The sequence below is a fragment of the Sus scrofa genome, chromosome 13 (assembly GCF_054392235.1).
Source record: "Sus scrofa isolate SSC_HxYL_T2T_F1_AM1 chromosome 13, Sscrofa_HxYL_maternal_Yorkshire_Landrace_v2.0, whole genome shotgun sequence".
Lineage (NCBI taxonomy): Eukaryota > Metazoa > Chordata > Mammalia > Artiodactyla > Suidae > Sus > Sus scrofa.
The window spans coordinates 141,199,023-141,215,749 of NC_139395.1; the positions used below are offsets into that span (position 1 = coordinate 141,199,023).

Sequence of the window (16,727 nt, forward strand, 5' to 3'; positions counted from 1 at the left end):
CTTCTTTCACTAGATTAGGCAACCAACTTCTGTGAATGCAGTGTCCTAGTCTATAAGGGGAGAGAGCTGGACAAGATGATGATAGTAATTTTTTCAAGCTAAAGCAAACCGTGTGCTGTGAAAGGCTCTAACAGAGCAGTTTGCTAAAGATTAACTGCATTCAGTGTATAATTACCATTATACAGAACTAGATAGAAAGATGTAGGAAAAATTTGTTAATTGGAGAACAGTGTGAAAAAGAAGAATAAACAAGTTTGTCTTCAGGTTTAAAAGAATAGGTTCACATCCAAACATATTTACAGTCAGTCACATGGCATATAGTAGGGATAGGAATTCTACCTACTGCAGTAGATTGTTGCAGGGATTAAATGAGGTCCTGGTTGTGCACACTTAACTAAACTTTAAAAACTCTGCCAAAGTAAGTTGTCAGTTTTTGTTTTGAGAGCATAAAACAAAGTAAATTACCTTTATGAAGAACTAAGATAATTATGAGTTTGAGATAAAATAATTTTATCCAGAGGTATGAACAGCTCTTCCACAAAATTCTCATGGAAGTAGGGGGGAAATCTCTTAGGACTCCAGAATCCCACTTTATGTTATTATGTTGTCCCGTTGTTCCAGAATATAATGCACAGGATTTCTTCAATAATCCATTTTTTAAAGTAAAAATATAAAATATAGAAGAATTGGAGGGGAAGGAAGAAATTAGAAATGTACTGCATATATTCAGTAATTTAATTAAATGATCAAGGCATGTCAAGTTGATTAAATGTATGTTCTAGTCCCTTAGAATCTGTGAGAATCACACAAAACTAGCATTTATTATACACCCAGGCACTATGTATCTGCTTTCATATATGTGATCATACTTAGCCCTTATAACACTGTGATGTAAATGTTTTCATTCTTCTTTAGTAGACGAGGAAACTAAAGGCCAGAGAGGTAAAAAAAAAAAAAAAAAAAAAAAAAATTGCCTAAACTTTCAAACCCAGGCCTCTTGAATCTAACAGTAATTCTCTTACAACATACAATAGACTCTTCTCTGGTTCCTGAGTTAACAAGCCCCAACAGACTGTGCCTTGTCTATGTTGTAAAGGCAAATCTGTGATCTGACTTAGCTTGGAAGGAAAGGAATTCTATTCTTTTTTTCTCCTTTCACAATAATCTCAGTGGAGTGCTATGATCTTTTAATTTTGCTCCTGGCATGAAGGTCTGATGCGCTCATCAAGTCTCGGCTCCCCTTCCCCCATCATATTTCTCAAGGGTTAGGAGAGGTTCAAGACAAGTATTTTGGAAGAACTAGCATTCCACACAAGCTACACATTTTAAGGTAAAATGCCACCTCTGTGGACCTTAAGGTACCCAAACTAAATGTCCTTTAATGGGGATTCTTTTTTAAATTCACTAGAACTTAATGAATTAAATTCACTGGATTAATTCACTAATCCCAACCCAAGTGCTTCAGAATAAACAACAGGGTATTATTTACTTCCTGAAGAATGTGACTTGTAGTTCATGATAAAATTATCTAATTGTTCTGATGTTTTTGTCCTTTCTGTTGTTTTTTCCCTTTAAATTCAACATGTTTGAAGACGTTTCTCAATTTTAAATATAGTTTATTTAGTCCACATATAAGCAGAAATTTCGTAAGACTTTTCCCCCTAAATTCCGTGTTAATAATCACAGGTGTGTGTTATGTTAGTTTAGTACATAGACATTCATCTCTGACAATGTTGCTTTCCCCTTCACCAACACTGCCCAATGTTTCAGTATTTTTCCTGTGAAATGAATTGTGTCTCAATGTAGGCATATCTGGGATTTAAGTAATGAAGACTTTTGTTATAATACAAAATTACTTCCAAGGAGTTTTATAATGCATTTTTTTTTCAGAACCAACTCAAATCCCACCAAGAATAGGTTCCCAGAATCATACATCACCACCACACTACCTGCTCCCTCACATAAGTAATTACTCTCTTCCCTGTGTTCCCATCACGCATTACTCATTCCTCTATAATAGCAATTTGTTGTGTCCTTTTCCTGTACTCAGGTATTTATAGCAGTGTCCACCTCTCCGACCACAGTGGGAACCTCTGAGGGCAGGGCTGGTGTCTTTCTGTTCTCTCTTCCTATACCTACCAGGATGTTGGCAGCTTTGTCCCACTCTTTAGGCTTTCTACAATGCTAAATAAGGTGGGAAGGCAACTCTGCTCCTCAGAAAATCATGTGAAAAGTTCTTTAAAGGGGGATTTATAAGAAAGCTGGGGTAACGTAGGCATTGGATGCAAAGAGTTGTGCTAAAAAAGATTAGCAGAAGTGAACAAAAAATAAAGAGTGTTGAGGTTCTTTTACTGAATCTTCGATTACGTGTTTTATAGTTGTCATTTTTGTTTGTGTGGGTAATGACATCAACAGAAAATACGTCTTTTTTTAACTTCATTGAAGTATAGTTGATTTACAGTTTTGTATTAATTTCTACTGTACAACAAAGTGATTCAGATACACACACACACACATTCTTTTTCACATTATTTTCCATTATGTTTTTTTTTTATCACAGGATACTGAATGTGGTTCATTGTGCTATATAGCAGATAATATCCATTCTGTAGACAGTAGCTTGCATCTGCTAATTCCAGACCCCCAATCCATCCCTCTCCCACTACCTCCCCCTTGGCAACCACAAATCTGTTCTCTACGTCTGTGAGTCTCTTTCCTTTTCATAGATAAGTTCATTTGTGTCTTATTTTAGATTCTATATATAAGTCATATTATATGGTATTTGTCTTTCTCTAAAAGAAAATACATCTTAAGGGTTTGATGCCATTTGATAAACTAAATCATCAGTTTTGAAATTTTTCCTGTTTTGAAACATTAGAATTCTCATCCATAGAGTACGAATTTTGATTATAATTGGAAAATGATAGTCATAGAGATGGGATTTTATTAGGCTTATCCTTGTTATTTTCTGTCTGCTTTGAAACACATATCCAATATAAATACAGATAAAATATAGATTTAGATTAAGATATAGATATAGGTGAAAGACATTTAGAAAGTGCAAAGAAACTTTCAATAAGATATGCATGCCTTACTGGGAGGTAGAGCTGTTGGGCAGTTTTGTACTGTAGGCTTATAAGGAAAACTACCAAAATAATATGATGTGTTCATCTGCAAAGGAAGCCCAAGAAGTAATGTCATTATTGGGGAAGTCTTGATTAGCAGAATCAAGAATAAGTTTGTATTCCAAAATTAAGGTAGAAATACAATTATCTGAGTTCAAATAACATCAGTGGCATTTCAATGGAGCTTGCTGAGTCATAGCCCCATTCTCTTCATTGTCACATTCTATTCTGTTGGGACTACCTACACAGGCTGTGCTTTCCAACCTTTTTGACATCATGATTCATGTGGAAAATGATGGCATTCATTCAACACATTGGAGTGAGTAGATGAGGCTTCTCCTGGCCCAAGGCGACTGCTCAGGGACTATGGGGCCTCTGGTCTCTTATGACACTCCCAAAGGTGGTACACTTGAAACCTGTTTGAGGCACACTGTGTCTTAGCCTACTGGTTGAGAAGCTCTGCACTGGAGACTTGTTCTGAACAGTTAAATAGAATTTTATGTTAAGTACTTAACCAGAGTATAACTGATTCATGATCTAATCAATATTTGTGGAGTATCAATTTTATGGAAGGATACTGCTGTAGATGCCAGGGATCAAACAGTGAGTTTTCTGTCTTTCCTGTGGGAGCGTGTGAAATTAACAGTAGAAAAACTATCTTAAGATCTCAATATGTCCTCTCTATTTATATGCATCTAGCTTGCAGGTCGTCAGCCTTGTACTTGTAGTATGGAGTATGTCCACTGAAATATGGAATAGGTATCATGTGATATGGCAGTGGGGTTACATATTGGATGGAGAGTTAGGAGACCTATACTCTAAATCCATATCTGCCTCTAGCTGTTCTCCATCTCTATGCCTTAGTTTCTTGAAGCTGGTGATTGAACCAGATGGATGGGTTTTAACCTGGACTATGTGGATCCCCCACATGCTCCATCCTTTCATACTCTTGACTCAGAAGTGATTTTGGACTCTTTTGAGTGTGCTTCCTTGATAAATTGTTTCCACGAACAAAGGGTTGTGGAAGAGGGAAGCAAGTGAGAGGAGTTTTGAAAATGCATGAGCTAGAATAATCTCTAAAGACTTTTAAAAGTCTAATATTTTTAAACTCTCCTTCTTTTTCTTTTTATTCTTAGCTCAACAAGACCAAAACTGTATCTAGAACATGAGATGTCACCCTTATCTTTCCAAGAGTCTTTGCTGTTCCAGCATTGCTTTCATACCTAAAAAAATACAATAAAGACTGAATATAAGATCACATTTTAATTTTATGAAATGAAAATCTCAACATTTCTAAATGGCAATACTTTATAGTCTTCCAACCCTTCAAATACTTATGTCTCTTGATTTAAAATACTCAACATTGGAGTTCCCATTGTGGCTCAGCTGTAACGAACCTGATTATTATCCACGAGGATGTGGATTTCATCCCTGGCCTCGCTCAATGGGTTAAGGATCTGGCGTTGCCATGAGCTGTGGTGTAGGTCGTAGAGGCAACTTAGATCTGGCATTGCTGTGGCTGTGGTGTAGGCCAGTGGCTACAGCTCTGATTTGACACCTTGTCTGGAAACTTTCATATGCCACGGGTGGGGCCCTAAAAATACTAAATAAATAAAGACTCAACATTAAACACACGTACACCTAAGCAATATGTGAATTTTAGAAATGTTATCATTTTCTTTATTATCTAAGCAGTTGTCAGTGCTTGTGTTTGTTACCTGTATGCTTCATTTATATTCAGATGATTCTCCCAGGTTTTCTGCCTGTGAATTAGAGAAGTTATTTATACAATATCCAAGGATAGAAAAGATATAACCAGACTGTATATATGATTTTAAAAACACTTGCATTTGGGAGTTTTTGTATACAAGATTTTGTTGGTGATTTTATTTTTATTTTCACTTAAAGTCTTGTTTTTTACCAGAGTTGTATTACCATCATTTCAGAAAAGTTTGTAAGCTCTGCCTTTTAGCAGTTAAATAGTTTCTTACTTTTTCTGCTACTCTAATATCTCTCTTTAACTATATTTTCATTGGAGTAACTGCTTAAAACATTCTCTAAAAATACTAAAAAAAAAAAAAAAAACCATCAAACAATGGGATTTTTTGTTTAAAGCATAAAATCTTGGGGAGTTCCCTTGTGGTGCACGGGGTTAAGGATCAGGCTGTTGTCTCAGCAGTGGCTCCAGGTGTTGCCATGGCACGGGTTTGATCCCTGGCTCAGGAATTTCCACATACCTTGGGTGTGGCAAGAAAAAGAAAGAAAGAGAGAAAGAGAGAAAGCAAGAAAGCAAGAAAGAAAGAAAGAAAGGAGGAAAGAAGGAAAGAAAGAGAAAGAAAAGAAAGAAAGACAAAAGAAAGGAAAATACCCATAAAATCGAGACTCTTCATTCAACTTATTCTAGGTGTTTCACACCTGGCTACCCTGTTGCTTAACATGTATCATAGACTATGTAATGAGGCTGCTTGCCGTAGTGCACTGACCAGATCCCCTTTAGGACTGAGGCTCTCACTCCCCCAGCTGCTGGGATTGTTGGCAGCTAATGGTTCATAGCTGAGTCTCTCTCTGGTGATCACCCTCAACTAAAGGGAATCTCCTCACCCAAGATCATCCCTCCTCTTTGCAAGCAGCTTGTATCCATTGAGTGGCAGACGCAGGTGTATAAAGGCCCTACCCTTAGCTTTAAGAAAGGACAGTTCTTCAGAGCCATCCTAGCTCAAGTTCTCCATGAACCCATCAAAGGCCTTTGCTGTAACTGCATCATAGTTCAGCTCCTCTCTCTATCCAGGTGCTTCCTATTATCTCAAAGCCACTGTTCAATACCTTCTTTTGTGCAAATTTCTCTTTCAGAATCTATTTCCTAGAAAACTCAACCTATAGGGAGAATGGAAGGGTTGAAAACTCTCCCATATAGGGAGAATGGGGTAGCCACTGTTTGGTTATGGAGGGTGACATAAATCTTTCAGTCAAGGACATTACGATATTCAGAAGCATCATACAATTCTATGGGAGTAAAAGAAGCATCATACAATCCCATGGAGTAGAAGAAGTGACTTATTTTGCTTAGAGTATTAAGGGAGAATTAGGAAAGGTTTTGCAGAAGAGGTGACATTTGAGCTTTACTTTGAAGAATGAATAGATATTCTCTAGACAAAGAAGGGTATGAGGTGGTCTCGGCTTGTAAAAGAAAACAGCTTATTAAAGAGGTGGCAGAGAGCTCTGTGTGGCAGCTGGAGGGCAGGGTCCATGAGCCAAATGGAACTGGCTCAAGAAGGTTAATATGTCCTCCTTGAGCATTTGTTAGTCCTAGCTTCTCTTCAGCTGCATTCTTGGGGCTTTTATTTTCTGATTCAGGGGCACTTTTACAATAGTCTCACTTTGGGTATATTTTACACTGGTTTCCTCTGTAGCAGAAATGTTCAGATTACCTCTCCTTTAAACATTGCTTCCATGGACCATAAAGTCTTTCTGTAGAAACTGACACAACCTTATATGTTGCTGCTGCTTTTGAGTAAATAGACTGAATGTTGCAGCCAAACATCAGTGCAAACAAAAACATTTTCTGGTCAAGCATTTTCTGCTTTGCTCAACTCCATAACAGGGTTGGCTTTAAAAGAAAAAGAAAAAAAGAGGAGGGGTTAAAACCTTCAGAAAAGCCAAACACAAACCCTGGGAAGACAGTTTCCAGCCACATTAGCTCGGATCACCAGGGTAGAAAAGAAGCAGAGCCCTCATTGTCCAGACCATCGTCATCTCCAGACTCTCATCTTCTGTTCTTCTGCTATTTTAATTTCACCACTTCAAAATGGGGGGAAAATAGGTTAATAGTTTCCATGAGTTTAGACTGTGACCAGAGGCGTACTAAGCAATTTCAAAACCTCTGGCAACCACAGCTTTGAGGAGAGGATGGTGATGGATTTACCGTCTTCTGGATTCCAGAGTTAAGGGAGTCAGGCCAGCACCATGATGCCAAAGTGGGCTGTAAACAATATTCCTTCCTTCGTTCTTTTTGCACACATTCATCCTAGGTTTCTTTTTATTCCAGGTAGTATACTGGATGTGGCAAGGGACAGAGAAAAACATTCTTGAGACATAAAACCTGTCCTTAGAGTTGTAGTATGGTAGGGGAAATAGATATATGTGCAAATAATTTTAACACAGCGAACACTGTAAGTGCTAGTAAGCAATGTAAATTAAGTGCTCAGGAAGGAGAGAGAAAGACGCAATTTATTCCAACCGAAGGCTTGACTGGGGAGTTGCCTTCTGAGCCATACCTTGAAAGATCAAAATAGCAAATTATGATTCATCTTAGGTATTAGCCAATGCTCAGAAGTATAGAAGTTTCTCATAGGTTTGAACAAGAGTGAGTAATCTGAGACATTAGGGGAATCTGAGCCTAGAAAGGGAGGTTGCATATCAGGTAAAGAATTAGCTCTTTTCACATGGTGGAGCCATGTAAGTTTTTCTAGAAGGAAAGTGACTTGGTATTATATATGTTATTTGGAAATGAAACTGAAAATCACTCTGAGGATGGGGAAGTATTACAGGAGGAGAGATGGAAGCAAAGAAGCCAGTCAGAGACTGTGGCTGTAGTTGAGTCATAAGCACACTGGTATGTACTTACAGGCATTCATTCCCTGACTTGTGCCCATTTATAGGTTCTCATGGTGAGAGGGAATTGCTTCTTGATTTCCACATCCTTTCCAGTTCTGCATCTTTCTGATCAGATCCCCATCCCAGGTTTACTCTGGATTGTAAGCTCAGTGAATCAGTCCAGACATCTCGATGAGAATATAGCGTCTTACATGTATAACAAGGCTGTTTGCTAAGAGAGCATGCGATTCTAGAGAAGGATGGAAAGTTAACAGCTAGTTTTATCAGTCTTTCTGAGCCCTGACTCAATAAATGGTAGCCCTTTTGGCAGGGGGTGGGGATTATTTTTAAAGCCAGATAAATTGACTTTTAAAATTGACTTCTCAAAACTAAGTTCAACCTTTCAATGGAGAGTTTTCAACACTAAACCTGGAGATGGTGTTTGAGTCAAGGCTTTAAATGATCAAAAGCCCTATTGATTATGCTGAGCTCTGATTGGATCCTGCAACCAGCAAGCTTTCTGCAAGTCTCAGTCCTCAGAAAGACCACTCCCTAAAATGGGTCCTTGGTGATCCCACTAGGATTTTGATGACTAATCAAGTTTTAGAAGTAATAGTGTTCTTCCAGTGGAGATCCTGGATTGTATAGTTCAGGGGTCAACATATTACAGCCACAGCCAAATCCAGCCTGCTTTTGTAAATAAAGTTTTATTGGAGCACAGTCATGTCCATTTATTTACACACCATCTATAACTGCCTTCCTACCACAACAGTAAAACTGAGTTGCTATGACAAAGCCAGCATGGACCTTTATGGAAAAGTTTGCCATTACCCCTGCTACACTGGGAAGGAACTAGAGTAGAAGTCAGATAATGTGAGTTTTAAGTCCTAGATTTGCTACTCAGTACCTGCATGACCTCAGAGAAGCCACTTGATTCATCTAACTGTGTTTCCTTCTCTCCGTAATAAAGAAAAACACCCTGCCTTCCCCCCATCCCCAGGACTGTGATAAGCATATGAGCCCAATGTGTTCAGTGACAGTGCTTATTGGGCTGTAAGTTTCTATAGAAAGGAGCTCCTCGCATCCCAGCCTAACATTGGCATTTGTCTTTTCCTTCCCAGAATACCCTGGAGCAGTGCAGCGTGTGCTCCAAGCCCATCATGGAGCGGATTCTGCGAGCCACTGGGAAGGCCTATCATCCACATTGCTTTACCTGTGTGATGTGCCACCGCAGCCTGGATGGGATTCCGTTCACCGTGGATGCTGGCGGCCTCATCCACTGCATTGAGGACTTCCACAAGTAGGCAGACCACTCTTCCTCCTGAAGCCTGCTTATCCTCTTGGAGTCTGTTCTTATTGGTCTTACCTCCTACCCTCTGGGCTACACATTCTTATTCTTCCCTCTCTGAGCTACAGAATCTCAGGATTTGGTGGGACCTTAAAAAGAAGTTATTTAGGGAATTCCCATTCTGGCACAGCAGAAACAAATACGACTAGTATCCATGAGGATGTGGGTTTGATCCCTGGCCTAACTCAGTGGGCCATGAGCTGTGGAGTAGGTTATAGACACAGCTCAGATCCTGCATTGCTGTGGCTGTGGCTGTGACTGTGGCCAGCAGCTATAGCTCCAATTCGAGTCCTAGCCTGGGAACTTCCATATGCCTCAAGTGCAGCCCAAAAAAGCAAAAAAAAAAAAAAAAAAAAGGTTATTTATCCCCTCCTCCAGTACAGGGATTGATATCAGGTAATCTCCAGTCTGGCCTGCTTCATGGCTTCCCTGGGGCTCCCCCATCACCTCTTCATGTGGCTCTAATTCTGAGAGAGTTGACTCAGCTGCAGAGCATGTGTTCTAGAAAGAGGCAGGATCCCATGGTAGCTCTCCCTGGCCTAACTGTGAGCAAGATGTGTGATAGTGGACAAATTGCCCAATTTCTCTGAGGTCTTCAGTTTGGTCATTAGACCAGACCCTGCGTTGAAGCTTCCCATCTGTGACAGCCTAGGGTTCTGACCTCTCCATCTTTACCGCCCCACAGATGGGAGGCTGTGGGAGGATGGGCACGGGGAACAATTCAGCCCCTCTTGCTAAAGCAAGCCTCTCACATATTGGGAGGCTGTTTTATGCTGTTATCAGCATATTCACACCCTCCCTTAAGCTCTTCCCTGAGCCAGGATATTTTCTAATAAGATAAATAAATGCAGTTTTTTGAGGGTGATTCGAGACTAGAACCACAAATCAAGACCACTTAACTGATGGGCCTGGAAAAATATGTCCCTGCTTCATCACTTCTCTTATTTGTAGACCCCTCTTTATTATACCTGGAGTTTTCATGAAAACTGTATAGTTTGGCATTTTGCTTATTTTTATTTGGCCAGTTTGCTGGTTAGGTTAATTGGTTGCATATTTCTAGGAACCATATGAAAGCTATAAATGCGGTTTGTAAATGGCTGTCGCGGAGGTTTCTGGCTCATGTTTGCTGGGCAGTGGCTTTAAGAACAGTCTGAAGCCCTCAAAGACATGAAGCTTGTATGGCTCACTAGTCTGGGTATCTGTTCTATGGCCTCCAGATGTGCAGTCTTGTGGGTTAATTTTCACCGCTCTGTTGATTGTCAACAACCGGGAGGTACTTGCCACAAGCAATTTGGGGACCTGAGACTCATATTTTAAAAAAGAATTTCCTGACCACTTTCCAAGTAGCAAAGAAAGTGAAAACCTCACCAAAAGATGTGAGACTGAATGAATTAAAAAACCCCAGAGGCAGGAATTCTCAACCTGAATCAGACAAGGAAGGGCTCGCTTTGAAAGGGCAGTCACAGCATAAATTGTACTTCACGTTATTGATATTTTTAGCTTGTAATTATACATGAAAGAAAAAAAAAAAAACCTGCGTCTATTTAAGGGAAGTGAAAAGATACCAGTGGGGAGTGTGTTTCTGTCACTGTTTCTCCCCTTTCTTAGACTTGCGCTAATCCAAGAAAGACTGATAGATATAATCAGAGCACACATGTTTCTGTTGCTGGAAAAGACTGATATATTACACCCCTCAATTAAAACAGGAAATCAATGCTGACAAATGTAAGTTTATATCTCTGCCATTTATCTTTCATTTCTAGAAGTGGGGAGCATAATTAGAGATTAGTGACTGGTGACATGTGTGTGGGTCTGCCAGGAAGGCAGACTTGAGCAACTGAAAGGCAAAAAGAATCTGAAACCCTAACCCTCCTCACCACCACCAATTCAATGGCCAGTTAAAATGCAAATTATTTTTTTTAAATGATGCCTGGTCCACAGATTGGCAGGTATGTGCAGCAGAAGCTTTTCGATCTTTTCCCCATTTCCCAAGGAAAAATTAAAGATAAATTTTACGGAACTCTGTTTCTGAGTCTTGAAAGTACTAGAACACAGGGCAGCTATAAGTCCAACCGAGGGTGGGCATCGAAGGCTAAGGAGAAGGGGATCAGAGGGGGATACAGCTGCCTGCCGCAGATTCTTGGTTGTTCTGAACAGGTCCTCCATGTGTGAGTTTTTAGGAAATGTATTTCAATTCAGTTCAACCACATCTATGAAGAGCCCTCTATGTGCGAGTGACTATGCTAAGTGCTAAAGAAGAGAGACAGCAGCAGAGAAACTGCATAGGTAGAAATAGGTAGAGAGAAGCCGCTATCCACAAGGGGCTTGCCAGGAGGAGGGGAGAGCGCAAGTGCAGACTCTGTGCTACTAGGCAGAAAAGGCTAAGTGTGAGGAGGTAGGCACAGGTGAAGGCTTAAGCTGTCAGAGCCAGAAGAGAGGACTGTGCCTTGGCACCTGAGTAGGCTTCTGGAAGCACAGTGTTTTAAGTGGGAAATGGAGATTCCTGGCAGAAGGATCAACTCATGCAATAAAGGGGAGCAGAGTGCAGAAAGGCTTCTGTGCCTTCAAGGAAGATTTGTTTGGCTGTAACTAGAGCAGCCTGGGAATAGAAGCTATGGTGAGATGCAGGGGGCCCAGGAGAAGGGATTTATCTCACCTGCTTAGAATCCTGTCCTTTAAACCAGTTTGGCTCAAACTTTGGTGGCGTTCATAAGTCACCTAGGGATCTTGCTAAACTGCAGATTTTAGTTCGGTAGGTCTGGGGTGGGGGCCTAAGATTCGGCATTTCTGACAAGGTAGTCTTGGACTGCACATTGAGTAACAAACTTCTGAAATGCAATTTTTTTTTTTTTTTTGGTCTTTTTGCTATTTCTTGGGCTGCTCCTACGGCATATGGAGGTTCCCAGGCTAGGGGTCGAATTGGAGCTGTAGCCACCGGCCTACACCACAGCCACAGCAACGCAGGATCCGAGCCACATCTGCAACCTACACCGCAGCTCACGGCAACGCCAGATCGTTAACCCACTGAGCAAGGGCAGGGACTGAACCCGCAACCTCGTGGTTCCTAGTCGGATTCATTAACCACTGCGCCACAACGGGAACTCCTGAAATGCTATTTTTAAAGCCTTGCTAATGGGCCATCCCCTCCATAACTATCTTCAGTCAGGGTTGGCCCAAATCCTCCATCCTATTAGGCCAAACTCTTTCCCATATGTCATTTTAGATGACTGCTCAAACTAGTCATCCAGTCTGCTCAAACTGGATGCAGACTGCCTGTATCCCACCCTCTCCTACCACCATTCTCTCTCCTCCTCTCTCTCCCACCTCCACCCCGCTTCCCCCCACCCACCCACACACAACTTTCCCAGTTCACCTAAATGACCATCTTTCAAGGCCCGCTTCAATTACCATCTACTCTAAGAAGCCTCCTCTGATTTCAAACCCTCCCTACCCCCATGTTTGAACTTATATCTCCTATCTGTAAATTTGCTACAGATAGCATTTAACATAATAATATAGAAAACACACGCATAGTTTTACAGTAACCCCCCCCAAAAAACATTTTTGCAATAGGATAGGATATGTATATATGTTAATAGAACAAATGCAGATATATATATATATATATATATATATATATATATATATATATATCCCTTGCCTGTCTGATTGCTAGAGTCCTAGTTTATTTCTGTACTCCCAGTGCCAGGACAGTGAGCTCAGAAAAGCAGATTTATTTAACTGACCCTTTCATTGCATTGAGCCTTTTTTCCCTATCTGTGCTTTCTTATCAGGGAGATTACATGCATCCATTTATTTATTTAGTCAGCATTCATTTGTGGATGGCCAGAAATCTGCCAGGACCCAAGATGATTAAGACTACCACACTCTGAGCTTTGGCTCCCATGGCTATAAAGCAGAAATGATAAAAATATTTCTTCATAATGTTGCTATCAGTAAAAAATAAGGTCAAGTGTATAGAGTGCTTAACAAGGCTTGGCACATAATAAGTACACAACAAATAGTAGCTATTTTGATCATCAGAAGTGTTTTTATCAAATTAATTTTATTATTATTGTCTGCTTAGTGAGTTGAGCCTTGAAATAGACCACCTGGGATTTTTAACAATCCTCAAAATGCTGGCCAAGGAACACTGTGGGAACTTGTGGAAACCACTTCCTGTCTCTTCACTTTGCCTTTTCCCATCATAGAAATGAGGCCAATTGGTAAGAAGGAGTCATTACTCAGCAAGAATACAGTTTGTGCTTTTCCAAAGAGGAAGGACCTTGAGACTGAACATAAAGACTGAAACAACATCTTTCTGTGCAAAATATGGCAAATACTTCATTCCATTATATATTGCCTGACTTTCTGTACCAGTCACAGTGGTTATTTCTAGAAACTCAGAAATAGAGCAAATCCTGTCCTTTGGAAGTTCACAGTTTGGAGGTCCCCAAAGACATGCAAATAATTACTACTAAAATAGGCAAATTCAGGGAAAGCTATTTTATCCTCGAGAAGTAAGTAATCCTACTTGGGGACACTAAGGAAGACTCACAAATAAAGTGGTAGGCAAGACACACTTCTGACCTCACAGAATTTACAGTCCCAGTGGGTTTGGGGAAAGGAAATTCTGCAGCTGATTCCAGAAGCCTGCTTATATCACTACTGATGACCCAGATTCAAAAATAATCAGGTAGTCCAAAGCATTTTTTTTTTTTTTTTACCTCTGAGTATAAACTTCTTGCATAAAATACCAATTATAACAACTCTGATTACTGCTGCAGTTGTGCCATGATCTTTTTAATTTTTCTTTCATAGCAATCAATTGATCTGCTGTTTAATTCATATTTATTTAGATTGCAGCCATACAGATACCTTTTGGGTGCTTCCAGGAAAATTAATATGTACATATAGAGTATAATGTATGTAAAAATGCTTTGACAACCATAAAGTGCTCTGCAAAGTGCTAGATTACTCTCATTATTTCTCTTTTAAGTCTCACTACAAATAGATAATTTTTAACATCATTAATCTTGAAACCATTTCCATGGAAAAACTGAGTTGCACAGTCTTTTTTTTTTAATCTTTTCAGTTCTTATCCATGTCCATTTCAAATCATGTCTCATTTCACATCTTCATAAATGCCACACCTAATTTCCAGAAGATACAGATGGTTGCATGGCCTCTTCATCTGTTATGAGAAAAAATTGTTATGGACATTGGTCATGTTAAGGAATATTAAGGGATTAGGAAATATTAAAATTCCTCACCAATAGGTAACTTTAAAAATATATGTATATGTGGAGTTCCCGTCGTGGTTAACGAATCCAACTAGGAACCACAAGATTGCGGGTTCGGTCCCTGGCCTTGCTCAGTGGGTTAACGATCCAGCGTTTCTGTGAGCTGTGGTGTAGGTTGCAGACTCGGTTCTGATCCCACGTTGCTGTGGCTGTGGTTTAGGCCAGTGGCTACAGCTCCGATTCGACCCCTAGCCTGGGAACCTCCATATGCCGTGGGAGTGGCCCAAGAAAACACAAAAAGACAAAAAAAAATGTGTGTGTATATATATGTATGTATGTATGTATGTATGTATATGTGTATATACACACACACACACAAGTCTGTGTATTCATATACATATACCCTTTGGAAGTGCTGAAGTCCTTTAAAGATTAGGAACTTGACGGCTTTTTAACCTTTTCCTTTCGAACGAAAGTTTAACACATTCAAAATGTAAGAAATACAGACTTGGCCATAGTAGGTTTGGTAAATTTAAACTCCCTCTACTAACCTCTACTGTTTTGAAAAGATATGTATTTGAGGTTTCTTGTGCTCATTCCTAGAGTTCAAGACATTTCAAAGAAAAAGACTCTAATAATTGGTAATGGGGCAACATTACCAACCTCAGGATATTTGGGTAGAGCCTGGGGAGCACATAGAAAAGTCAGGAAGCAAAAGTCAGAAACAACTAGGGGCCGCAGGACCTTTGTTCTTCCCTCTGGCTGAAATGCCCAAGCCCAGGATTTGTGTTTGCGATCTATCCACAGGTGAATGCCACGCCACACACGGAGGCACCAGTAGCTCCTAGATGCAGAAACAGTTTACACACTCACTCCCCTCACCCCATCAAATATCATGATATTTATGGTCTAAAGGATTTCAAATATCATCATGTCTAAATCCCTTATTTTATTTTTTTTTATTTTTTTATTTTTTTTGTCTTTTTGTCTTTTTGTTGTTGTTGTTGCTATTTCTTGGGCCGCTCCCGCGGCATATGGAGGTTCCCAGGCTAGGGGTTGAATTGGAGCTGTAGCCACCGGCCTACACCACAGCCACAGCAACTCGGGATCCGAGCCGTGTCTGCAACCTACACCACAGCTCACGGCAACACCGGATGTTAACCCACTGAGCAAGGGCAGGGACCGAACCCGCAACCTCATGGTTCCTAGTCGGATTCGTTAACCACTGCGCCACGACGGGAACTCCTAAATCCCTTATTTTAAATTGAAGAAGCAGATACAGGAAAGGAAAGCAACTTGCTCAAGGTCACATAAGATGGCAGACCAAATGTCCTGGCTCTTGGTTTTCACCTCTGGGCCTCACTTCTTGTCAGTGTCTCACTTCTTGTCAGTGTCTATCTTCAGTATCTAACCAGAACTCTCACTCCATTTTCAGGAAATTTGCCCCCCGCTGTTCTGTGTGCAAGGAGCCTATCATGCCGGCCCCTGGCCAGGAGGAGACTGTCCGCATCGTGGCTCTGGATCGTGATTTCCATGTTCACTGCTACCGGTGTGAGGTCTGTGGTCAGCGTCCCCACACCCTGCCAGGCTCATTAGAGCCAGGTTTTCATAAATACAGCAATTGTGAAATCTGGGAAACTCCTAGTGCCTGTGTTCATAGGACTAGGGTTTTACAAAGACCTGTAATCCAGGCTGGAGGTAACAAGGGAGACCTCTTGCCCAAGGGCCATGTCCTCATTCACACACCAAAGGGCAGCAGGTCTTTCCCCTATAATCTGAGTATTAAAGGGGAACCACACCTAGAAAATAATTTTAAAACATTGTCTTATGCTATGTGTATGACTTACCCAGAGCTCCTCTTTTGAATCAGTTTTCTTTTTTCTACCAGCTCTTCTGAGTGCAGCAAGAGATAATGTGAACTTCCTTATTACTGCGTCCTCATGAGATTGTCTCATCTAGTCCCATGAGGAGATTTTCCTAAGACAGAGACTAGTGTTGCTGGTGGGGCTGGCGGGGCCATCCCTGTTCTCCAGGATTGCATTTATTCCATTCACTGCCTGACTTGTAACTGACCACCTGCTTTATGCATTGTGCCTTGTTTTGCCCTATAGCCCAAGTTGCATGCCTCTCTCTGGCTTTAACATGAGCAAAGAGAATAAAAAACTTACAGCTTTTACCCTAGGTTTTATGACCAAAGAGAAACAGCAGTGTCCAGTCCTACAACTGACCTGAATCACAAGTTTGAAAGAATTAATACACATCCTAGAGATCATTTTGTAGATGGAGAAACTGAGACTCAAAGGAGCAAGGCTTCCCAATATTTTTCATACCCTTGCTCTACCAACCAATAGGCTTTGACTTTTCATGGTTTCGTTTTTGGTGCTAAGAGTTACGTGAAGTATACCTTTCCTCCTCCCA

General features: G+C 40.6%; 1 protein-coding gene across 12 annotated transcripts in view; it reads left to right on the forward strand.

The window, feature by feature from the left end:
• The window catches only part of LPP (LIM domain containing preferred translocation partner in lipoma), a 693,621-nt gene that overhangs the window by 663,440 nt on the left and 13,454 nt on the right, over positions 1-16,727 (forward strand). For all 12 annotated transcript variants that reach the window (XM_021071248.2, XM_021071246.2, XM_084990684.1 and 9 more), the window contains 2 exons: positions 8,840-9,018; positions 15,745-15,865. In XM_021071248.2, coding sequence (XP_020926907.2) covers positions 8,840-9,018; positions 15,745-15,865 — 300 coding nt within the window. The remainder of the gene's footprint in view (positions 1-8,839; positions 9,019-15,744; positions 15,866-16,727) is intronic.